We start from the raw sequence: 26,056 nt of genomic DNA, 5'->3' as shown, positions 1-26,056 counted from the left end.
TATTTTTCAGTCAGAATAACCTCTGCGTAGGTTTCAGATCTGCCATTTTAAAACTAGATTTGTTATGTAAACGTCGTGCTATTACTCCATCGATCCTAATGGCACAGCTTGCCAGAAGGGAGAAAATGTAGAGCAGATTAATGTAAAATTAGCATACAACGCTGATCTTACACTGAGTTAAAAACAAAGTATGTGAGTAAGCAGGACAATCCCGCACCCCCACCCTCGGGTGGTGGCGCAAAGGCTGACAGAATTTTTTTTTTAAAGTCCTCACAATCCTGGATATGTGGCGCAGAAGCTAATGTGTTTCTTCAGGTTTTCTGTTCTGCATGCTTTTAGTACTCGTTCCTCCCTCAAGCTATTAAAATTATCGTTGTAAGTACACTAGCAGGATTAAAAGGAAAAAAAATTGAATAAAATAAAAGAGTTGCGGTATGATTTAATATGTCAACAGGAAGGGCAGACTTTCCTGAAAATGGTGAGGCTGTCGTCCCAGCACCACGAAACGGAGGACCCCAGCTAGAAGAAAACACCGCCTCGGGGCGCCGCAGTCCTGAGCACCGCTTCCTGAGGGGCTGTACAGCTTTTCTTGTCCCCGCCTCTTTCCTTTTGCCCTTTCTAACCCTTCCCTCTCCGACGGTTCCGGAACGGAACCCTTTGTTTCATTCTTCCCAGTTTAAGTGTAGGACCAATATCGCAAGCACAATCCGGTGTGGCTGACATGGCAGCGACCGTAAGATCCCTCAGTAGAGGTAAGGCAAGGGGCTGTCTTGGCTTGCGGTGAGAGTGGTTTTGACGCCGTTTCACCTGTTGCATTAGAGTGCGGTCCGGACCTTCCTGGGCACAAATCTGCGCTGCGGGCTCGAAATGCCTCCTGGTCTTTCTGGGTTCCAAGTTTACCAGAGGGTCATTACTACTTAAAAATGACCTTTTACGGCGTTTAGAGCAAACTAAAATGCATATCTGTTTTATTTTGCTAAAGCTGCTGGAATGCAAAACACCAGAGATGGGCTGGCTTTTATAAAGAGATTTATTTAGTTACAAACATGCAGTTCCTCCGAGAAAAGGCAGCCAAGATTCCCCTGGCTTTCTCTAGAGGGTCATTACTACTTAAAAGTCACGTATTTAGGGTTTCAGACTTTTTGAAGCCGTCTACTCTGGTGGTGAGGAAGTAGGGATGTGCGGTGGAGAGGGATGACATTGACACCCATCAAACGACTTGTTGGGGATGGAGGCGGTTTCAGCGTTCTCTCTCTGATACTGGAAGAGTTTGTCTAGAGGGTAAAGGAATTTGATATGTGAAGAAATTAGTTCTGGTAAGAGAAAGGTGGTATATTTAGCGTGGCATTCCTGACACTTCAGAGTACACCGTTGCAGGCCATTCTAGTTTTTAAACTTAAGCAGACATTGATTAACCTGAATCAGCATTTATTATTTGGAAGCTAATTGAGTGATACTTCTTGATAGAAACTCTTCAGAATTTAATAAAGTCTGATTTGTTAGCTAGGATGACAACCCTTTCTTGGTATGGTGCTTTTTTGTTTTTGAAGCACTGCAATATATATTTTTATTTGACAGCTTTGTAGGTGGAATAAGCAGCCAGTACCATCCCTATTTCAGAGAGTAGAAAACTGATACCCGGTATGTTAAATATGTGGTCAAATTCATGTAATTAGTGGTGGCACAGGATGGAAGCTTGCACTCCTAGGCCAATGATTTTTTTTTTTTAAGTGCATCACAGTTTTCTCCTACAGGAAGCTCAGTGTTAAAAACAGCATCCTCCATTTACTGTTACTGGTGCCCGAAAGATAGGGTGTGCAAGACTGATGACTACAAGATAAACAACCAAAATGTATATCTGTTGTATTTGCTAAAACTGTTGGAAAGCAATATACCAGAGATGGACTGGTGGTATGTAGTTACAAATATACAGTTCTTCGGAGGAAGGGCAGCTAACATTCCTCTAGCTTTCTCTGTCACATGGGAGGGCACATGGTAACATCTGCTGGTCCTCACTCCTGGCCTCCAAATTCAAATGGCTTTCTCTGGGCATGTCCTTTCTGCATCTCTTGATGTTTGGATCTGAGCTGCTACCTCTCTTCTGACCTCTCTCTTTTAAGCCCCTAGCTAATTAAATGTCACTCATTATGGAAGGCAGCCCCTTAACAACTGCAGAGGTAATCAGCCAGAGATGAAATTCACATGCTAATGATTTAAGTCCACCACAACAGAACAGCTGTGCACCATCACCTGGCCAAGTTGACATCTGAACTTAACCACTATAATATCTTACTGAAAAGAGATTGATGGCATTATCTTCATTTATAACAGAAATAACATTGTACTAGACAAAACCAAAGAAACCAGAAAGGGAATTGAAAGTTATCATTAGCTCCTTGCCACAGTTTCTTTTTTTGGCTTCCAGGATATTGTACTTTTAATTTTCTACCTCGCCAGTCACTCCTTTCTGCTGGTCTCTCTTCTTTCTCCACTGTCTTTCTTGGAGTTCCCCAGAGGCCAGGATTTCATCTTTCATCCTTATCTCTTTTGTGTCTAAACTGACTCCTTTGGAGATCTTATCCAGGTGTACTGTCTTTGACTTTTCTCTGTATTTTGATGGCTCTCAATTTATATCTATAGCCGGGACTTCTTACCTGAACTTTAGATTCTTATACTCATTGCCTATTCTAGATCTCCCCCACTTGATATCTAATCAGCACCTCACGCTTGTCTAAAATTGAGCTAAATCCACGTTTGAACTATTGTCACAGTCAGTTTTTCAGGCTTACACCTCAGAATTATACTTGTCTCCTCTCTTTTTCTCACACTTCACATTAAATCTGCTGTAAAATCCTTTTGGCTTCATGCTCAAAATAAATCCAGAATCTGACAGCTTCTCACCACTCTGTTGCAGCGATTTTATTCCAAACCACTACTATCCCCTTAAACCTTAAAACTTAAACTTAAGATTAAATACTTAATTTCTAAATAGAACACAATAATAATGTTTTGCTTAACAATACTCAACTGCTCTGCGTACACCTGGATCTAAATCTCTCCAGAATACTGTGCAAGTCCTTGGGAAACATTCACTCTTAAACTTGATATCCTGTAATTTAAATACCATACCATGAACGATACATCTTATGTCATATTATAAGAATAAAACAAGATATTTGCTTTATGTACTAATACAAACATACTCATAACAAAACAAGGAGAAATTATTCTTATTATCATAGTCCTCATTTCTGTAACTGGCTACATGGTCATAGTTCACATTTATCCTACCTTCTTCCACTACCCATCCCGTGTTTCCTTTACTCTCAGCAAGCACTTCAGCTGGCTTCTTTGCCTTTGCCTTGTAGGGGACCCACACCTTCATTCCTGAAGTTTCTGGGCCATTGGTATTCCTGCCTGGATTGGATTGCTGCAATTTTCCATTGACTTTAATCACAGGACCTGATAGTACTAAGAGACACCCTAGGGGATCTCCTATATTCTGGGAAAACTCTTCTTTACCTCTGTTGTGTTGTGGCAGTCCCATTTCCCCTTGATAGTCAGGATCAGTCACCCTATCCAGTACAGTAATACCCTTCCTTGCCTGTTGATTCAGAGGCATGAGAAGCCCAATCTTAACTTCCAGTTCAGTGGCATTATTATTGTGTCTCCTGGTGAAAGCACTCCTCCTTTTGGAACTAAGACCTGTAGACCAGCAGAGCTTAAGGTTTTAGGGACAGGAAGAAAAAAATTTTTCTAGTGGATCATTATATCCATGGGGGTGATAGTGAGTGGTACCACTCCCATTTCCACCCCTTGATTCCTGGACCCGTGAATCCTGGCTATGGGAGAAATAGCACCATAGGGTGGACACTGATTCAGGCCATGCACAGCCTCCTGGAAAACATTGCCCTAGCCCTCTAAGGTATTGCCACCTAGTTGGCACTATAATTGGGTATTCAGAAGGCCACTCCACTGTTCTATCAACCCTGCCTGGATGTTGGGGAACATAGCAAGACTAGAGAATGCCATGAGCATATGCCCATTCCTGCATCTCATTCACTGTGAAGTGGGTTCCTTGATCAGAAGCAATGCTGTGTGGAATACCATGGTGGTGGATAAGGCATTTGTAAGTTCATGGATTGTAGAGTTTGGGGAAGTATTGCATGCAGGGAAGGCAAGCTCATATCTAGAGTATGTGTCTTTCAGTTAGAACAAGTTGCTGCCCCTTCCATGATGGAAGTAATCTAATGTAATCAACCTGCCAGGTAGCAGGCTGATCGTCTTGGGGGAACGGTGCCACATTGGGGACTGAGTGTAAGCTTCTTTCCTGGCATATTGGTCACTCAGTCTGAGTGTCCAATGCATAATCTTCATCCCTTCCACCATGCCCCCTTTCTTCATGAGCCCGCTGGGCAATGACAGGAGTGGCTAGGGAAAGAGGATGACTTGTATCCACAGAAAGAGTCATATAATCCACCTGATCATTAAAACCTTCTTTTGCTGAAGGCACCCTGTGGTGAAAATTCACATAGGACACTTATATCTTCTATTTTTTTGCCCGCTCAGAAAGGTCTATCCACATACCTCTTCCCCAGACCTCTGTCGCCAGTTTTCCAATCATGCTTCTTTAGGTACCTGACCATCCAGCCAAAGCATTAGCAAGAGCCCATGAGTCAGTATACCAGCACACCTCTGGCCAGTTCTCCTTCCAGACAAAATGAACTCCAGGTACACTGCTCAAAGTTCTTCCTACTGGGAGGATTACACCTCACCACTGTCCTTCAGGGACATCCCATGAGGGTCTGTAGTGCTCTATCTGTCCACATTCACGTGGTACCTTCATATCGTGCAGAACCATCTATGAACCAGGCCCGAGTTTTCTCTTCCTCAGTCAACTGATTAGAAGGACCTCACCAAAAGGCCAAAAGTCTGGCCTGGGAAAAAGAAGGTAATGTGGCAGGAGTGGGGACCATGGGCATTTGGGCCACTTCCTCATGTAACTGACTGTGCTTAAGTACTTGCTTGAGCCCTATCTTATATATCATTTCCATTTTATGATGGAGTGCTGCTGTGTATGCCCAACTTTATGGCTTGGTGGGTCAGACAACACCCAGCTCAAGATAGGCAACTCAAGTCTCATGGTAACTTGGTGGCCATGGTTAAATGTTCTCTACTAAGACCAGTAATAAGCCAAAAGCTGTTTCTCAAAGGAGAGTAGTTATTTGCAGGGAATGGTAAGGCTTTGTTCCAAAATCCTAAGGGCCTGCATTGTGATTCTCCTATGGGGGCCTGGCAGAGACTTGAAACAATCTCTGATTGCCACTGACACTTTCAGCACCATTAAATCTATTGGGTCATATAGTCTAGGTGGCAGAGAAGCTTGCACAGCACCCTGGACCTGTCACAGAGCCTCCTCTAGTTCCCATACCCACTCAAAACCAGAAGCTTTTCTTGTCACTCAGTAAATGGGCCAGAATAGCATACCCAAATGAGAAATATGTTGTCTTCAAATCCAAAGAGGCCATTTAGGCTTTGTGTTTCTTTTTTGGTTGTAGGAAGGTTTAGATGCAACAGCTTATCCTTTATCCTTATGGTAGGAAAGGCCAAGTGGAAGCCACTAAAACTGTCACTACCTAGCAATATAGTCAATCAGAAGTAATACCAGATTCCTGGCGGGACTGCAGAGATTAGTGCCATACTTAAGGAACTGAAGGATGCATGGGTGGTGATTCCCATCATATCCCCATTCAATTCTCTTATTTGGCCTGTGCAGAAAACAGATGGGTCTTGGAGGATGACAGTGGATTATCGTAAACTTAACCAGGTGGTGACTCCAATTGCAGCTGACATGGATTTCTTGACATGCCCACACCACTGAATGCCTAGAAATTTCACTGAAGTGGAAGGTCCCGTATTTTTGTTGGATTTATCTCCCATCCTCTGACACGCAAATGCCTTACCAATAAGTCTAGAGTAGTTGGTACTTCTTGCTCACTAGGTCCAATCAACATGATATCAATATAATGGACTAGTGTGATACCATGTGGGAGGGAGAAACAATCAAGGTCTTGTGGACAAGATTATGGCATAGTGCTGGAAAGTTGATATACCTCTGAGGTAGGACAGTGAAGGTATACTGCTGGCTTTGCCAGCTGAATGCAGACTTTCTGGTGTTCTTTACTAACAGCCATTGAGAAAAAAGCATTTGCCATATCAGTAGCTGCATTCCAGGTACCAATGCATGTGTTGATTTGCTAAAGCAATGATACCACATCTAGGACAGCAGCTACAATTGGAGTCACCACCTGGTTAAGTTTACGATAATCCACTGTCATCCTCCAAGACCCATCTGTTTTCTGCACAGGCCAAATAAGAGAACTGAATGGGGATATGATGGGAATCAACACCCATGCATCCTTCACTTCCTTAAGTATGGCACTAATCTCTTCAGTCCCACCAGGAATCTGTTATTACTTCTGATTTACTATTTTGCTAAGTAGTGACAGTTTTAGTGGCTTCCACTTGGCCTTTCCTACCATAATAGCCCTCATTCTATGAGTCAGGGAACTAATGTGGGGGTTCTGAGAGTTGTTGAATATGTCGATTCCAGTTAAGCTTTTGAACCTGGGGAAATTACCACAGAATTTGGACCTGAGCTAAAACTCCATTGACCACCTGACCTCCATAAGCCCCTACTCTGACTGGGGGACTAGAGTGACATTTTGGGTATCATGGAATTAGTGTAACTTCTGAGCCAGTGTCTGGTGATCCATAGAATATCTGATCGTTTCCTTTTCTCTATTGCAAAATTACCCTGGTAAAAGGAAGTAGGTCTCCTTTGGGAAACCTGGAAGGAAGATTAACAGTGTAAATTTTGGCAGCACAACAGGGTCCTTCCCCAAAGGTACCCTGCCTTCCCCTCATTCAAGGGGTTGTGAGTCTGGACTGTTTCAAGCCTGGAAATTGATTAAGGGCCTGTGACTCTGTTTCTGTAACTCAAGTTAGTCTTCTGTTCACTTGACGTGGAACTCTTTTGCTTATTGAGCTCAAACAAGAATTTAGTAAACTTCCTATCTATTTTACTTCTAGGTACCCCATGATTTACTAGCCAATGCCGTAAGTCTCTGAATCACACACCTTGTCTGTAGCGATTAAGTGTTGCCATGTGGCTTCTGCTAGCTTGGGATCAGATCATCCCCATTGTGTTTAAGGATTCTGGTTCAGTGACAGTGGTTCCCCAAGTAATCTCTGACATACAGGGAAGGGTGACTACAGAGCTCTTCATGGACAATGGCGCTCATCTCATTAAATTTATTCCTCAAAATCCTGGTAAAAGGTGTGTCCTCTGGACATTCCTGTGGTGTATGAGCAGGTCTTCCATGATAAATCCATTCTAACATTCCAATCTCTGTAAACTTTTGAATCGCCTCAGTTCTGGCATTTTGACCTCAGGTAATGTGACCACCTTTCGATCCATGTTTCAGCCAGCCACCCAAGCAAACTGTTCATGCCCTTTCTAAATCCTCGAGCTATAACATTGAATACAGAATCACTGCTTAGTGGGCCCATATCAATAAATTTAGCCTGATCTGGCTTGATATTCTTTTCACCATTATCCCACACCCTTAATATCCATTCCTGTGCCAATTTGAATTGTTGTGTACTCCAGAAAAGCCATGTTCTTTTATCCTCATTCAGTATTGTTGGGTGGGATCTCTTTGATTGTTTTCATGGAAATGTGACCCACCCAGTTGTGGGTGGTATCTTTTGATTAGGTATTTTACATGGAGGTGTGTCTCCTATTCACATTGCTTACTAGAGTCCTTTAAGAGGGAACAATTTTGGAAAAACCTTTAGTGCTGACAGAACCCACACAGCTGGAGATCTTTGAAGAAGCAGAAAGGAAACACCCCTGAGGAAGCCTTATGAAATGAGAAGAGAAAGGTACCAGACATCCCCATGTGCCTTCACAGCTGACAAAGTTGTTCTTGACCCATTGGCCTTTCTTGAAAGAAGGTATCTTTCCCTGAATACCTTAGTTTGGACATTTTCATGGCCTTAGAACTACAAACTTGCAACTTAATAAATTCCTGTTTTTAAAAGTCATTCTATTTCTGGTATATTGCATTCTGGCAGCTTTAACAAGCTAAAACAATTCCCATACATAGTCCCCTAATTTCTGTTAATATGAGTTGAAAAACTCATGTAGTTCTTTTGGAGTATAGCATACCTCCTCATGGGTCACCCTTTGTACCTCGCCTTTTGGGGCCTGTGGGACTTTTGTCTAGTTAAAAGTTTTGAAGAAAAGATGGGTAGTGGGGGTTGGTCATGAAAAGAATTCCAAGTGTCTTTCAAGCCAATTACCTCGTGACATTCCTTTGCAGTTTCATCTGGGGAAACAGGATTAATTGCTCCTATTGGAAGTTATTGTTTCCTTCCTGTGCCTGCTAAACCTTAAACAATCAGGGGAGGTTATTACAGATTTAGCAGGTGCAGAAGTGTTAATCTGTTTTGATGGAGGTTGAATGACAGATTCCTCAGAGTGTTCTGGAGGCCCGGAAGCTGTTTCCTTTAGACAGACTAGAGACTGGGTAGCTGCCTCCTCAGGACAGGCTGGAGTTGGGGCCTTTGTTTCCTCAGGACAGATCATTACTGGTCTATCTTCAAAGACTCAGCAGAATTCAGGGTTTCCAGGTCTCCAGTACTATCATTATCAACCTGTATGTCCCCAACCCAAGTTACAGGGTCCCAATCTTTTCTCCAAAGCCCTTCCTTTAATAGCAGACACTTTTATAAATCTCATATTTACAGGTATCTTTTGTTGGTTGTTTCTCTACAGAACCCTAATACAGGCTTGATACCGGGAGTGGTTCTTGAGAAAAAGAATCTTAAAAAGAGGTTCTTATAATTGGTTTTCTACTCTGATTAGATTCAAAGGCACTCATGACTCTATTTCCAGTAAACAAGATGGCACTGACAGTACATGGTGTGAAGGCACTCATGACTCTATTTCCAATAAACAGGCAATACAGATCACCATTTGATTCTCCTAATCATACTCTTATATGAGGCAAGGCTCTGGGTGACTATGTTCTTGACACCTTGACAGAGTTTTGCAGAGTTAAGAGGTAAAAGGATATTGGCTGATTATTCTCAAATCTGTTGGATAAAGTTATGAAAGAAAGGGATGAGGCGAGAGCTTCACATTTGCAACCTAAATGCCATATGAAAGATGTAAAAATTTCTATGTATGCCCTGAAAAAAAATCTTATTTCCTGTGGTCACAGGCTTAAGATCTCTGAAATCCAGACCTAGAGTCTCACTGTGAGAGTAGGAGATTAACAACGTAAACTAAATCTCCTACTCTCACAGTGAGACTCTAGGTCTGGATTTCAGAGATCTTAAGCCTGTGACCACAGGAAATAAGATTTTTTTTCAGGGCATACATAGAAATTTTTACATCTTTCATATGGCATTTAGGTTGCAAATGTGAAGCTCTCGCCTCATCCCTTTCTTTCATAACTTTATCCAACAGATTTGAGAATAATCAGCCAATATCCTTTTACCTCTTAACTCTGCAAAACTCTGTCAAGGTGTCAAGAACATAGTCACCCAGAGCCTTGCCTCATATAAGAGTATGATTAGGAGAATCAAATGGTGATCTGTATTGCCTGCTCACACCATGGACTGTCAGTGCCATCTTGTTTATTGGAAATAGAGTCATGAGTGCCTTCACACCATGTACTGTCAGTGCCATCTTGTTTACTGGAAATAGAGTCATGAGTGCCTTTGAATCTAATCAGAGTAGAAAACCAATTATAAGAACCTCTTTTTAAGATTCTTTTTCTCAAGAACCACTCCCGGTATCAAGCCTGTATTAGGGTTCTGTAGAGAAACAACCAACAAAAGATACCTGTAAATATGAGATTTATAAAAGTGTCTCAAGCAACTGTGGGTATGCAAGAGTCTGAACTCTATAGGGCAGACCATGAGGCTGAGAACTCTGATAAAGGTCCTTGATGAACTGCACAGGAGAGTCTGAATGGTGTAGTAATGCAAGAGTTCCACCAGGCTGGCAACTCCAGTGAAGGTCTTTGATGAACTCCACAAATGGTCAACAAGCACATGAAAAGATGTTCAACACCAGTAGTCATTAGGGAAATGTAAAACCATACCACAGTGAGATACCACTTCATACCACTAGTATGATGGTTAAAAAACAAAACAAAACATGGCAGAAAATAACAAAGTTGGCAAGGATGTAGAAAAATTAGAAGCCTTGTACTTTGTTGGTGGAATTTTAAAATGGTGCATCTGCTATAGAAAACAGTTTGGTGATTCCTCAAAAAATTAAATACTGAAATACCATTTGACCCAGAAATTCCCCTCCTAGGTATATACCCCAAAATAAATGAAAGCAGGAACTCAGATAGTTGTACACGAATGCTCATAGCGATACTATTCACATTAGCCAAAAAGGTTACAGACCCCAAATGTCTGCCACCTGATGAAGTGATAAACAAAATGTCTTAAAGAATTACAGTGAAATATTACTCAGGCATAAAAAGGAATGAAATGCTAACATATGTTACACATAGAGAACCTTGAAACATTATGTTAAGTAAGAAGCCAGATACAAAAGGTCACATTCTATGTAATTCCATCTGTATGAAATATCTATACACACAGTGCAGAATGGTGGTTGCCTGGCACTGGGGATGGGTGGGTAAATGTGGAGGAGAGGGGAGAGAGAGTATAGGAAATGAATGCTTAATGGTTACTAGGTGGTTTCTTTTACAGTGATGAAGTGTTTTGGAACTAAATAAAAGTGATGGTTGCACAACACTGTAAATATAATAAATGCTACTGAATTAAAATAATTAACTTTATGTTCTGTGAATTTCACCTCAGTTTAAATGAAAAGCTTGGGGGTGGGGGTGGGGGCAGGAAGAACAAGGAGAAGCAATACAAGAGTTTTAAGGACATGATGAAATTTTCATGTTTAAATGACCCATCTTACTGAAAGGTGAAAAAAGGAATTGAGGGGGCCCAGAGTTGAAGATAGAACAGTTTAGAGGCTTTTGTAGTTATCCAGGCAGTAGATGATGTGGCCTAGACTGAAAATATATGGCAGTGTGAAGATGAAGACTAGATAGATAAAATTTCCTAGGAAGAGTGAAGATTATAGAGTCAGGTAGGAAGGCAGTTTAGGACAAAGCTTTGGGGAAGCCTCACCTTTTGATATCAGATATTAGAGAATACACTAGCAAAGAAGACAGAGTAGTTTCTATGTTGTATTAGTTTGCTAAGATGCCGGAATGCAATATACCAGAAATGGAATGGTATATATATATATATTTTTGGCATGGGCAGGCTCTGGGAATCAAACCTGTGCCTCTGACATGGCAGGTGAGAATTCTGTTGCTAAACCACCGTTACACTGTCCTGGAACGGCTTTTAAAAAGGGAATTCAGTATGTTACAAGTTTACAGTTCTAATGCCAAAGAAATAGCCAAACTATGGCATCTAGAGAAAGATGCCTTGGTTCAAGGAAGGGTGATCTGGGAAGGCACGTGGCTGGCATCATCTGCTGATCCTTGTTCCCAGTTCTGTTGCTTCCAACTTCTGATGCCAGTGGTTTCCTCTGTTAAGTGTCTGTGATCATTCACTTAGATGCTCTGGAACAAAACTCTGGGGTTCATCTCTTAGCTTAGCATCTGCTGGGACCAGAGATTTCTTCTCTTCGGGTTCTGACTATTTCTGTGAGTCCTTGCTTAGCACCTGGGCCATTTCTATCTTAATCTCCAAACATCTACATTGGCTTTTTCTGTCAGCTTTGTATAAGCATCTAAGGTTTCTTCAAAATGTTCCCCCATTTAAAGGACTTCAGTAAACTAGTCAAGACCCACCTCGAATGGGTGGAGTCACATCTTTATCTAATTGAGAGGTCACTTCCACAATTGGGCGCACCACATCTCTGTGAATATAATCTAATCAAAAGTTCCCCACAATAGTATGGAATCATAATTAGAAGAAAGAACTACTCCCACAAGATCAGATCAGGATTAAAACATGGCTTTTTGGTGTGTGCATAATAGCTTCAAACTAGCACATATATCATTACCAAGGCATGGATAAGGCTTTTGTGGAATGAATGTGGATTGTTGACAAGTTGAGTTAGTTTTGAAGGTTTCTGTATTCTCTGGAGTAGCAAATGAGATTATTTGCTAAGAGTGTGGAGGCAAGACTTGTATTTCCCCTTTACCCCCCCCCATTACTTATTTTTATCCTCTTTTTTTTTTCACTCATCTGTCCATATCCTGGATAAAAGGCACACCAGATACAAGGTTTTCACAATCACACGGTCACATTGTAAAAGCTGTATAGTTAAAATATAGTCATCCTCGATAGTCAAGGCTACTGGAACACAGTTCAGCAGTTTCAGGTACTTCCCTCTAGCCACTCCAATATATCATCTCTGGGAGTCCTATTCCACAATGCCAGGGAGATTTACACCCCTGGGAGTCATGTCCCACATGGCGGGGAGGGCAGTGAGTTCACCTGTCAATTTGCTTAGAGAGAGAGAGGCCACATCTGAGCAATAAAAGAAGTTCTCTGAGGGTGACTCTTAGGCATATTGTAAGTAGGCTTAGCCTATCCGTAGCAGAAATAAGCTTTATAGGAGTGTACTCTAGCTTGAAAGCTGCTAGAATGTGATATACCAGAAATGGAATGATTTTAAATAGGGGGTAGTTTATTACGTTGCAAGTTAATAGTTCTAAGGCTGTGAAAATGTCCAAATTGAATCAAGTCTATAAAGATGTCCAAATTAAGGTACCAACAAGAGCTTACCTTCACTCAAGAAAGGCCAATGAAGTTCAGGTTTTCTCTCTCAACTGGAAAGACACATGTTGAACATGGTGACAGCTGCTAGGTTTCTCTCCAGGCTTCTTGTTTCTTGATGCTCCTCCTGGGGTGTATTCCTCCTTCATCTCCAAAGGTCTCTGGCTTTGTGGGTTCTGAAGTGTTTTCCTCTTTTAAAAGATTTCCATAAACTAATCAAGACTCACCTGGAATGGGTGGAGTCATATTTCCCTCTAATCAAAGGTTAATACCTATGGTTGTAGGCGCCACACCTCTGTGGAGATAATCTAATCAAGTTTCTAACCTACATTACCGTACAGGGATTAAAAGAATGGGCTGCCTTTGCAAGAAGGATGAGGATTAAAACATGGCTTTTCTAGGGTACATAATTCTTTCAAACCGACACAGAGCACTCCCCAAGATTGAAGGCTCAGCCTATTGAATTGGTTGTCCACATTGTTTGCAAGAATATCAGGAATTCCCCAGATGGGGAAGTTTAATATTTCTTCCTTTGTCCCCAGTCTCCCTAGGGGACTTTGCAAATACTTTTTTATTCTCTGTCCAAATTACTCTGGGGTATTTCGGGGCATCACGCTAACCTATACAAACCAGTAAGATCTCACACCCTGTTCAAGATTCTATGTAATTATGGTGTTCAGGTAAATTAACCATTCAAGTTCAGTTAGAAGATATGCTATCCAAAATGTAAATTGCACTAAAAAAATAAAAATTTCTCCCTTTGATCTCGTGCTGAAGTTGAAGTTTTAAAATGGAAGCCATATCATCCTTTACCCTATATTCTGATTTACCTTCATCCTATCCAGATGCACTTCATTCATATGTCTAGTCAACATCTGATTACTTTTTCAGCTTTTTAAAACAGTTGCTGAACATTGACTGCAGAGGGATTGAAAATACAGGTATTGTTTTCTAACAATTAGAGGCCTTTTCATCTCTTCTGTCTATTTTTCAATTGGGCTGATTTTTTCACATTTTGGATATTAATCTTTTGTTGATTATATATTTTGCTAACATTTTCCCAGTTTTTGGTGTCTTTTCACCATTTTAAAAGTATCTTTTGATAAACAGAAGTTCTTAATATTAGTCTGCTTACTTTTGGTTTGTACATTTTGGGTATTGTTTGAAATTATTCTCTCCCCAAAAGTCAAAAGGATATTTTACTATATATTCTGGCAGCTTTAAAGTTTTGCCGTTCACATAGAATTCCTTAGTCCATCTAGGTGTGATTTTTTTATGTGTGATATGAGGTAGGGATCCTAATATATTTTTTCTGCCATCAGTAATCAATTGTTTCAGTTCCATTTATTGAATTCCTTGCACACTTATATGCAATTCCCTGCTATATGTCACATACCATATACTCATGTGTCTGTTGCTGGGCCACTTATCTTGTTTGATTAGTCTGTCTCACTATATCTTTGCCAATAATCTTGGTCTCTGGTAGGGTCAGTCCCCCCACTTTCTTCTTTTTTTTTCCTTCATTAGAGGGAGATGTGACTCCACCCATTCCAGGTGGGTCTTGATTAGTTTACTTTGGAGAAAGTTTCAGAATGACAAGATCCATGAGAGTTACGAGAACTGCAGAGCCCGTGCAGTTAGAAACCTTTGGAGATGAAGAAGGAAAGTGCCCCCAGGGGTAAACTGCATGAAACAAGAAGCCTGAAGAGAAAGCTAGCAGATATCACCATGCTCATCACATGCCTTTCCAGTTGAGAGAGAAACCCTGAATTTCATCAGTCTTTCTTGAGTGAAGGTAACTCTTGTTGGTGCCTTAATCTGGACATTTTTTATAGACTTGCTTTAATTGGGACATTTTCTTGGCCCTAGAATTCACAACTTAATAAATCCCGCCCCCCTTGCCCTTTTTTTTTTATATCCATTGTGCCAGTTTCTGCCACTTGATTGGAGAGTTCAGTGCATATACAGGTAAAGTCATTACTGATAATGCAGGATTTTCTTCTGCCATTTGCTCTTTAAACTTTATAAGTCTTATCCCTTTTCTGCCCCTAAATTCTTCCATTAATGCCTACTTTATTTACTATTTGTTTCTTTGTGTTGTACCATATTAAATGCCTCCTCATTTCTATCTAGATATATTTTTCATAAATGATCCCTGTGAATGCCATGGGATTAAAATTTAACATCCTCAAAATACAAAACATATTCAGATTGGTACCAAAATAGCATTGCTATCAATAGCATTCACATACACTTATCCTATACACTTCTATCCCCTACATTTCTTTTGTACTTGTTACCAATTATATATTTGTACCTTCTATATCCCAAAACATAGATTTATCATTATATTTTATGGAATAATATTTCAGCAACTATAGGAAATAAGAAGTGAAGTTGCAGGCCAGAAAAGGCAATACAATAGTACTGGCATTTATATTTGGCCACCTGGTTCCCTTTACCCATCTCCTGGCCTTTCCTTGTGACCTGAAGAACTCCTGTTAGCCTTACTTGTAGGGCAGGCCTAGTGGTGATGAACTCCTTCAGCTTTTGCTTATCTGGGGCTGTCTACTCTCTCCCTAATTTTTTTAAAGAAATTCTCACTGGAAATAAAATCTTTTGTTGATAGTTGTTTTCTTTCAGCAGTTAATGTATTTTAAACCATTGCCTTCTTGCCTCCATGGCTTGTGATGAGAAATTAACACTCAATAGAATTGAGTTCCTTATACATAAGACATTGTGTTTCCCTTGCAGTGTCAGAGCTCTCTGCTTATCCTTTGCATTTTTTTTTATTAATTAAAGAAAAAAAGAAATTAACACAACATTTAGAAATCATTCCATTCTACATATGCAATCAGTAATTCTTAACATCATCACATAGATGCATGATCATCATTTCTTAGTACATTTGCATCGATTTAGGAAAAGAACTAGCAAAACAACAGAAAAAGATATAGAATGTTAATATAGAGAAAAAAATAAAAATAATAATAATAGTAAAAAAAAAGACACAAACAAACAAACAGACAAACAAAAAAAAACCTATAGCTCAGATGCAGCTTCATTCAGTGTTTTAACATGATTACTTTACAATTAGATATTATTGTGCTGTCCATTTTTGAGTTTTTGTATCTAGTCCTGTTGCACAGTCTGTATCCCTTCAGCTCCAATTACCCATTATCTTACCCTGTTTCTAAGTCCTGTTGGTCTCTGTTACCAATGACATATTCCAAGTTTATTCTCTAATGTCGGTTCACATCAGTGGGACCATACAGTATTTGTCTTTTAGTTTTTGGCTAGACTCACTCAGCATAATGTTCTCTATCCTCAGAAGTACCTTGGGCAACTCTGTCAATGTATTACCTATTCAAAAAATTAAGAAATACAATTTAAATTATTAAGGAATATTCAGAGGAGCATCTATGTTCTAGTGTACCAAAGCTGCCAGAATGCAACACACCAGAGATGGATAGGCTTTTAATAAAAGGGGATTTATTTAGTTAAAAATGTATAGTTCTTCAGAGGAAAGGCAGCTAACTTTCAACTGAGGTTCTTTCTTACATGGGAGGCACAGGGTGATCTCTGCTGGCCTTCCCTCCAGACCTCTGGGTTCCAACAGTTTTCCCTGGGGTGATTCCTTTCTGCATCTCCAAAGACCTGGGCTGAGCTGCTTAGGCTGTGCTGCGTTGAGCTCTCATTTAAGTATCCAGCCAATTAAATAAAACATTCATTGCAGCAGGCATGCCTCCTTGCCGACTGCAGATGTAATCAGCCATAGATGAGCATCACTTGCCATTGGCTTATGTCCACAGCAATAGAACTAGGCACCTTTTGCATGGTCATGTTGACACCGGAACCTAACTACCACAATCTATATATTCCCTAAAAACATAGCTAACATACTCAGTTGACCCTGAACTAGATTAATCTAAAAATACATGAAGGTAAGTGATGTAAGTACATTTATCTGGTTTTAGTTTTGAGGACTGTTGTTTCCATTATTCCATTTTTTTAAAGAATAATTATGAATGACAAAATATTAAGTGCTTTTGTTTTGGAAAACACTGATTTTTAGACTGTAAAAAATTCTGAATATAATGTTTATTTAATGTTGATATTTAATGTTTTTCCTTTCTAGTCTTGATACATCATCAGAAGCATAGTCTTTACAAAATTGCCTATCAGATATGTTTTCCTCCTTGTTTGCTAAGTGTTGAGGTGCCTATCAGACATTTTGCTGCTGTTAAAAAGTAAGTATATATTTTTTAATTAGTTCATTTACTAATATTTAAATATTTCATTAAAAAGCATTATGTTTAGCTCTATAAAGACTTATAAGGGCATACTATTATAAATGTTTATCATCTCTGCTTCTTTGACCTCATAGTCCTGAAGGAAAGCTAAGACTTTATTGAAGGAAAGATAATATTTATTGAAAACTAACATGCAGTAACCAATTTAATCCCCACAGCATCTTATGAGGAAGGTACTGTTATATTATCCCCATTTATGGGTAAGAAAATCAAGACACTATAGGTTATGTAATTTGCCCAAGGTTACAGAGCTAGTAAGTTGAAGGTAGGATTTGAACCCAAGGTATTTTGTTTTAGAACCTAAAGTTTTTCCAGTGTGCTATCACTGTCTCTTTGGAATGAAACACACTATTCCATTTACATGTGTATTTTTTTAAACCTTTTTAATTTTATAATATAACATATATGCAAAGCAAAGAAGGAAAAAAGCCAGTAGTTTTCAAACATTCTTCAACAGGTAGTTACAGGACAGATTCCAGAGTTTATCCTGGGCTACCATGCCATCATCTCAGATTTTTCTTTTTAGCTGCTCAAGAACATTGGCGGCTAGAAGGAATACATATTTTTTTTTTATTATTAATTAAAAAAAATTAACTAACACAACATTAGAGATCAATCCATTCTACATATGCAATCAGTAATTCTTAATATCATCACATAGGTGTATGGTCATCATTTCTCAGTACATATGCATCGATTTAGAGAAAGAAATAGCACGACAACAGAAAAAGAAATAAAGTGATAACACAGAGAAAACACAAATAAAAATAAAAAGTACAAAAATATATAAGAGAAAGAGAAAAAAAAAAACAAAAAAAAAAACTATAGATCAGATGCAGCTTCATTCAGCGTTCCAACATAATTACATTACAGTTAGGCAGTATTGTGCTGACCATTTTTTTTTTTTTTTTTTTTTTTAAGACATCATACCATTCTACATATGCAATCAGTAATTCTTAACATCATCACATAAATGCATGATCATCGTTTCTTAGTACATTTGCATCGGTTTAGAAGAACTAGCAGTATAACAGAAAAAAATATAGAATGTTAATATAGAGAAAAAAAAATAAAAGTAATAATAATAAGAACAAAACAAACAAAACAAAACAAAACAAGAACCTATCGCTCGGATGCAGCTTCGTTCAGTATTTTAACATGATTACTTTACAATTAGGTATTATTGTGCTGTCCATTTTTGAGTTTTTGTATCTAGTCCTATTGCACAGTCTGTATTCCATCAGCTCCAATTACCCATTATCTTACCCTGTTTCTAACTCCTGCTGAACTCTGTTACCAATGACATATTCCAAGTTTATTCTCGAGTGTCGATTCACATCATTGGGACCATACAGTATTTGTCTTTTAGTTTTTGGCTAGACTCACTCAGCATAATGTTCTCTAGGTCCATCCATGTTATTACATGCTTCATAAGTTTATCCTGCCTTAAAGCTGCATAATATTCCATCGTATGTATATACCACAGTTTGTTTAGCCACTCGTCTGTTGATGGACATTTTGGCTGTTTCCATCTCTTTGCAATTGTAAATAACGCTGCTATAAACATTGGTGTGCAAATGTCTGTTTGAGTTTTTGCCCTTAATTCCTTTGAGTAGATTCCCAGCAATGGTATTGCTGGGTCGTATGGCAATTCTATATTCAGCTTTTTGAGGAACCGCCAAACTGCTTTCCACAGTGGTTGCACCATTTGGCATTCCCACCAACAGTGGATAAGTGTGCCTCTTTCACCGCATCCTCTCCAGCACTTGTCATTTTCTGTTTTGTTGATAATGGCCATTCTGGTGGGTGTGAGATGATATCTCATTGTGGTTTTTTTTTTTTTTTTTATTTTTATTTTTTATTAACGGAAAAAAAAAAAAAAAGAAATTAACACAACATTTAGAAATCATACCATTCTACATATGCACTCAGTAATTCTTAACATCATCACATAGATGCATGATCATTGTTTCTTAGTACATTTGCATCGGTTTAGAGGAACTAGCAACACAACAGAAAAAGATATAAAATGTTAATATAAAGAAAAGAAATAAAAGTAGTAGTAATAGTAAAAAACAACAACAACAAACAAACCAACAAGCAAACAAAAACAAAAAAAACCCTATAGCTCAGATGCAGCTTCATTCAGTATTTTAACATGATTACTTTACAATTAGGTATTATTGTGCTGTCCATTTTTGAGTTTTTGTATCTAGTCCTGTTGCACAGTCTGTATCCCTTCAGCTTCAATTACCCATTGTCTTACCCTGTTTCTAACTCCTGCTGAACTCTGTTACCAATGACATATTTCAAGTTTATTCTCGAATGTCCGTTCACATCAATGGGACCATACAGTATTTGTCCTTTAGTTTTTGGCTGGATTCACTCAGCATAATATTCTCTAGGTCCATCCATGTTATTACATGCTTCATAAGTTTATCTTGTCTTAAAGCTGCATAATATTCCATCGTATGTATATACCACAGTTTGTTTAGCCACTCTTCTGTTGATGGAGATTTTGGCTGTTTCCATCTCTTTGCAATTGTAAATAACGCTGCTATAAACATTGGTGTGCAAATGTCCGTTTGTGTCTTTGCCCTTAAGTCCTTTGAGTAGATACCTAGCAATGGTATTGCTGGGTCGTATGGCCATTCTATATTCAGCTTTTTGAGGAACCGCCAAACTGCCTTCCACAGTGGTTGCACCCTTTGACATTCCCACCAACAGTGGATAAGTGTGCCTCTTTCTCCGCATCCTCTCCAGCACTTGTCATTTTCTGTTTTGTTGATAATGGCCATTCTGGTGGGTGTGAGATGATATCTCATTGTGGTTTTGATTTGCATTTCTCTAATGGCCAGGGACATTGAGCATCTCTTCATGTGCCTCTTGGCCATCCGTATTTCTTCTTCTGGTAGGTGTCTGTTTAAGTCTTTTTCCCATTTTGTAATTGGGTTGGCTGTCTTTTTGTTGTTGAGTTGAACAATCTCATTATAAATTCTGGATACTAGACCTTTATCTGATATGTCGTTTCCAAATATTGATTCCCATTGTGTAGGCTGTCTTTCTACTTTCTTGATGAAGTTCTTTGATGCACAAAAGTGTTTAATTTTGAGGAGTTCCCATTTATTTATTTCCTTCTTCAGTGCTCTTGCTTTAGGTGTAAGGTCCATAAAACCGCCTCCAATTGTAAGATTCATAAGATATCTCCCTACATTTTCCTCTAACTGTTCTATGGTCTTAGACCTAATGTTTAAATCTTTGATCCATTTTGAGTTAACTTTTGTGTAGGGTGTGAGATATGGGTCTTCTTTTATTCTTTTGCATATGGATATCCAGTTCTCTAGGCACCATTTATTGAAGAGACTGTTCTGTCCCAGGTGAGTTGGCTTGACTGCCTTATCAAAGATCAAATGTCCATAGATGAGAGGGTCTATATCTGAGCACTCTATTCGATTCCATTGGTCGATATATCTATCTTTATGCCAATACCATGCTGTTTTGACCACTGTGGCTTCATAATATGCCTTAAAGTCAGGCAGTGCAAGACCTCCAGCTTCGTTTTTTTTCCTCAAGATGTTTTTAGCAATTCGGGGCACCCTGCCCTTCCAGATAAATTTGCTTATTGGTTTTTCTATTTCTGAAAAATACGTTGTTGGGATTTTGATTGGTATTGCATTGAATCTGTAAATCAATTTAGGTAGGATTGACATCTTAACTATATTTAGTCTTCCAATCCATGAACACGGTATGCCCTTCCATCTGTTTAGGTCTTCTGTGATTTCTTTTAGCAGTTTTTTGTAGTTTTCTTTATATAGGTTTTTTGTCTCTTTAGTTAAATTTATTCCTAGGTATTTTATTCTTTTAGTTGCAATTGTAAATGGGATTCGTTTCTTGATTTCCCCCTCCGCTTGTTCATTGCTGGTGTATAGAAATGCTACAGATTTTTGAATGTTGATCTTGTAACCTGCTACTTTGCTGTACTCATTTATTAGCTCTAGTAGTTTTGTTGTGGATTTTTCCGGGTTTTCGACGTATATTATCATATCGTCTGCAAACAGTGATAGTTTTACTTCTTCCTTTCCAATTTTGATGCCTTGTATTTCTTTTTCTTGTCTAATTGCTCTGGCTAGAACCTCCAACACAATGTTGAATAATAGTGGTGATAGTGGACATCCTTGTCTTGTTCCTGATCTTAGGGGGAACGTTTTCAATTTTTCCCCATTAAGGATGATATTAGCTGTGGGTTTTTCATATATTCCCTCTATCATTTTAAGGAAGTTCCCTTGTATTCCTATCCTTTGAAGTGTTTTCAACAGGAAAGGATGTTGAATCTTGTCAAATGCCTTCTCTGCATCAATTGAGATGATCATGTGATTTTTCTGCTTTAATTTGTTGATATGGTGTATTACATTAATTGATTTTCTTATGTTGAACCATCCTTGCATACCTGGGATGAATCCTACTTGGTCATGATGAATAATTCTTTTAATGTGTTGTTGGATACGATTTGCTAGAATTTTATTGAGGATTTTTGCATCTGTATTCATTAGAGAGATCGGCCTGTAGTTTTCTTTTCTTGTAATATCTTTGCCTGGTTTTGGTATGAGGGTAATGTTGGCATCATAGAATGAATTAGGTAGTTTTCCCTCCACTTCGATTTTTTTGAAGAGTTTGAGGAGAGTTGGTACTAATTCTTTCTGGAATGTTTGATAGAATTCACATGTGAAGCCGTCTGGTCCTGGACTTTTCTTTTTAGGAAGCTTTTGAATGACTGCTTCAATTTCTTTACTTGTGATTGGTTTGTTGAGGTCATCTATGTCTTCTTGAGTCAAAGTTGGTTGTTCATGTCTTTCCAGGAACCCGTCCATTTCCTCTAAATTGTTGTATTTATTAGCGTAAAGTTGTTCATAGTATCCTGTTATTACCTCCTTTATTTCTGTGAGGTCAGTAGTTATGTCTCCTCTTCCATTTCTGATCTTATTTATTTGCATCCTCTCTCTTCTTCTTTTTGTCAATCTTGCTAAGGGCCCATCAATCTTATTGATTTTCTCATAGAACCAACTTCTGGCCTTATTGATTTTCTCTATTGTTTTCATGTTTTCAATTTCATTTATTTGTGCTCTAATCTTTGTTATTTCTTTCCTTTTGCTTGCTTTGGGGTTAGCTTGCTGTTCTTTCTCCAGTTCTTCCAAATGGATAGTTAATTCCTGAATTTTTGCCTTTTCTTCTTTTCTGATATAGGCATTTAGAGCAATAAATTTCCCTCTTAGCACTGCCTTTGCTGCGTCCCATAAGTTTTGATATGTTGTGTTTTCATTTTCATTCGCCTCGAGGTATTTGCTAATTTCTCTAGCAATTTCTTCTTTGACCCAGTTGTTGTTTAGGAGTGTGTTGTTGAGCCTCCACGTATTTGTGAATTTTCTGGCACTCTGCCTATTATTGATTTCCAACATCATTCCTTTATGGTCCGAGAAAGTGTTGTGTAAGATTTCAATCTTTTTAAATTTGTTAAGACTTGCTTTGTGACCCAGCATATGGTCTATCTTTGAGAATGATCCATGAGCACTTGAGAAAAAGGTGTATCCTGCTGTTGTGGGATGTAATGTCCTATAAATGTCTATTAAGTCTAGTTCATTTATAGTAATATTCAGATTCTCTATTTCTTTGTTGATCCTCTGTCTAGATGTTCTGTCCATTGATGAGAGTGGTGAGTTGAAGTCTCCAACTATTATGGTATATGAGTCTATTTCCCTTTTCAGTGTTTGCAGTGTATTCCTCACGTATTTTGGGGCATTTTGATTCGGTGCGTAAATATTTATGATTGTTATGTCTTCTTGTTGAATTGTTCCTTTTATTAGCATATAGTGTCCTTCTTTGTCTCTTTTAACTGTTTTACATTTGAAGCCTAATTTGTTGGATATTAGTATAGCCACTCCTGCTCTTTTCTGGTTGTTATTTGCATGAAATATCTTTTCCCAACCTTTCACTTTCAACCTATGTTTATCTTTGGGTCTAAGATGTGTTTCCTGTAGACAGCATATAGAAGGATCCTGTTTTTTAATCCATTCTGCCAATCTGTGTCTTTTGATTGGGGAATTCAGTCCGTTGACATTTAGTGTTATTACTGTTTGGATAATATTTTCCTCTAACATTTTGCCTTTTGTATTATATATATCATATCTGATTTTCCTTCTTTCTACACTCTTTTCCATATCTCTCTCTTCTGTCTTTTCGGTTCTGACTCTAGTGCTCCCTTTAGTATTTCTTGCAGAGCTGGTCTCTTGGTCACAAATTCTTTCAGTGACTTTTTGTCTGAGAATGTTTTAATTTCTCCCTCATTTTTGAAGGATAATTTTGCTGGATATAAGAGTCTTGGTTGGCAGTTTTTCTCTTTTAGTATTTTAAATATATCATCCCACTGTGTTCTAGCTTCCATGGTTTCTGCTGAGAAATCTACACATAGTCTTATTGGGTTTGCCTTGTATGTAATGGATTGTTTTTCTCTTGCTGCTTTCAAGATCTTCTCTTTCTCTTTGACCTCTGACATTCTAACTAGTAAGTGTCTTGGAGAACACCTATTTGGGTCTAATCTCTTTGGGGTGCGCTGCACTTCTTGGATCTGTAATTTTAGGTCTTTCATAAGAGTTGGGAAATTTTCAGTGATAATTTCTTCCATTAGTTTTTCTCCTCCTTTTCCCTTCTCTTCTCCTTCTGGGACACCCACAACACGTATATTTGTGCGGTTCATATTGTCCTTGAGTTCCCTGATACCCTGTTCAAATTTTTCCATTCTTTTCCCTATAGTTTCTGTTTCTTTTTGGAATTCAGATGTTCCATCCTCCAAATCACTAATTCTATCTGCTGTCTCTTTAAATCTATCATTGTAGCTATCCATTATTTTTTCTATGTTTGCTACTTTATCCTTCACTTCCATAAGTTCTGCGATTTGTTTTTTCAGTTTTTCTATTTCTTCTTTATGTTCAGCCCATGTCCTCTTCATGTCCTCCCTCAATTTATCGATTTCATTTTTGAAGAGGTTTTCCATTTCTGTTCGTATATTCAACATTAGTTGTCTCAGCTCTTGTGTCTCATTTGAGCTATTGGTTTGTTCCTTTGACTGAGCCATATTCTCAATCTTTTGAGCGTGGACAGTTATCTTCTGCTGCTGGCGTCTGGGCATTTATTCAGATTTCTCTTGGTGTTGGACCCGGCAAGGTTGTAAGATTTTTCTGTGAAATCTCTGGGATCTGTTTTTCTTATCTTGCCCAGTACGTGGCGCACATGGCACACGTTTGTCTCAAGTGTTTGGAATGGGTCTCCCCCAGTCACTGATCTCCGTGGCCTGGGGATTTCGGATCCAATTCTCTCCGTTGGTTCAGGGGCCGCGCGTGGTGGGGGCATCAGCTGCCGCGGCTTGAGGGGACCCTGTGGCTGGTTGCGGGCCGCAGCGGGCCTGGGGGATTCCCCACCGGACCAGGAAGCCTCCTGTGTGGGGGGGCTACCGCGGCTTGGATAGCCCTCCTATCCAAGACTCGTATCCGCGGCCTCGAAGCAGAGACTCGAAGCCGCCCGCAAAAGAGGGGTGCCGCCTGCCTCGGCTTGGGAAACTTGCTTCTCCGATACTCTCAGCCGGCCCGGAAAGGAGGGAGGGAGTAGCTCGGACCACCGCAGCTGCCGCTGATCGGGAAATCACGCGCCGCTCGGGGGTCTCACCACAGCCGAGTCTCGCAGTCAGTCTAGTCAGCCCAGACTTTGGATAGCCCTCTGATCTGAGATTCGTAGCCGCGGACTCAAAGCCGAGACTCGAAGCCGCCCGCAAAAGAAGGGTGCCGCCTGCCTCGGCTTGGGAAACTTGCTTCTCCGATACTCTCAGCCGGCCCGGGAAGGAGGGAGGGATTAGCTCGGACCGCCGCAGCTGCGGCTGCTCGGCAAATCACGCGCTGCTCGGGGGTCTCGCCGCAGCCAAGAGTCGCAGTCAGACTTGCCAGCCCAGACTTTGGATAGCCCTCTGATCCAAGACTCGTAGCTGCAGACTCGAAGCTGAGACTCGAAGCCGCCCGCAAAAGTGTGGCGCCGGCCGCCTTGGCTGGGAAGCTTGTCTCTCCGAGTCTCTCAGCCAGCCCGGGAAGGAGGGAGGGATTAGCTCGGACCGCCGCAGCTGCGGCCGCTCGGGGGTCTCGCCGCAGCCAAGTCTCGCAGTCAGACTTGCCCGCCCAGACTTTGGATAGCCCTCTGATCCGAGACTCGTAGTCGCGGACTCGAAGCCAAGACTCGAAGCCGCCCGCAAAAGTGTGGCGCCGGCCGCCTTGGCTGGGAAGCTTGTCTCTCCGCGTCCCTCAGCCAGCCCAGGAAGGAGGGAGGGATTAGCTCGGACCGCCGCAGCTGCGGCTGCTCGGGAAATCACCCGCCGCTCGGGGATCTCACTCACCGCAGCCGAGTTTCGCAGTCAGACTAACCAGCCCAGACTGGGTTACGCTGTGTGTCCATTCCCTGCTGTAGCCCCAGGAGCTGTTCTGTACTGTTTCTGTTCACCTATTAGTTGATTTGGAGTCGGAGGAACTAAGACGCATGTACCTTACTAAGACGCCATCTTGGATCCCTACATATTTTTTTTTAATCATCATATTCAACTTTTAATTTCTTTTTTTGTGAAAAATAACATATATACAAAAAAAGCAATAAATTTCAAAGCACAGCACAGCAATTAGTTGTAAAACAAATTTCTGAGTTTGGTATGGATTACAGTTCCACAATTTTAGGTTTTTATTTCTATCTGCTCTAAGATACTGGAGACCAAAAGAGATATCAATATAATGATTCAGCAATCATACTCATTTGTTAAACTCTGCCTTCTCTGTATAGCTCTACTGTCACCTTTGTTCTTTCTCCCACTCTTT

The 26,056-nt window shown here is 39.8% G+C and overlaps 1 protein-coding gene across 2 annotated transcripts in view; it reads left to right on the top strand.

The window, feature by feature from the left end:
- Nucleotides 1-26,056, top strand: part of MRPL1 (mitochondrial ribosomal protein L1) — a 169,699-nt gene that overhangs the window by 346 nt on the left and 143,297 nt on the right. The window contains exons 2-3 of one of the 2 annotated variants that reach the window (XM_077143072.1): nucleotides 455-752; nucleotides 16,985-17,096. In XM_077143072.1, coding sequence (XP_076999187.1) covers nucleotides 722-752; nucleotides 16,985-17,096 — 143 coding nt within the window. In that variant the 5' untranslated portion in view covers nucleotides 455-721. Of the gene's footprint in view, nucleotides 1-438; nucleotides 753-16,984; nucleotides 17,097-26,056 lie in introns of those variants that run through there. The other variant, XM_077143071.1, reaches the window with a different exon arrangement.

Source organism: Tamandua tetradactyla, chromosome 24 (genome assembly GCF_023851605.1).
Source record: "Tamandua tetradactyla isolate mTamTet1 chromosome 24, mTamTet1.pri, whole genome shotgun sequence".
Lineage (NCBI taxonomy): Eukaryota > Metazoa > Chordata > Mammalia > Pilosa > Myrmecophagidae > Tamandua > Tamandua tetradactyla.
The sequence above is the reverse complement of the archived record's forward strand: the minus strand, read 5'-3'. Positions and strand labels throughout refer to the sequence as shown.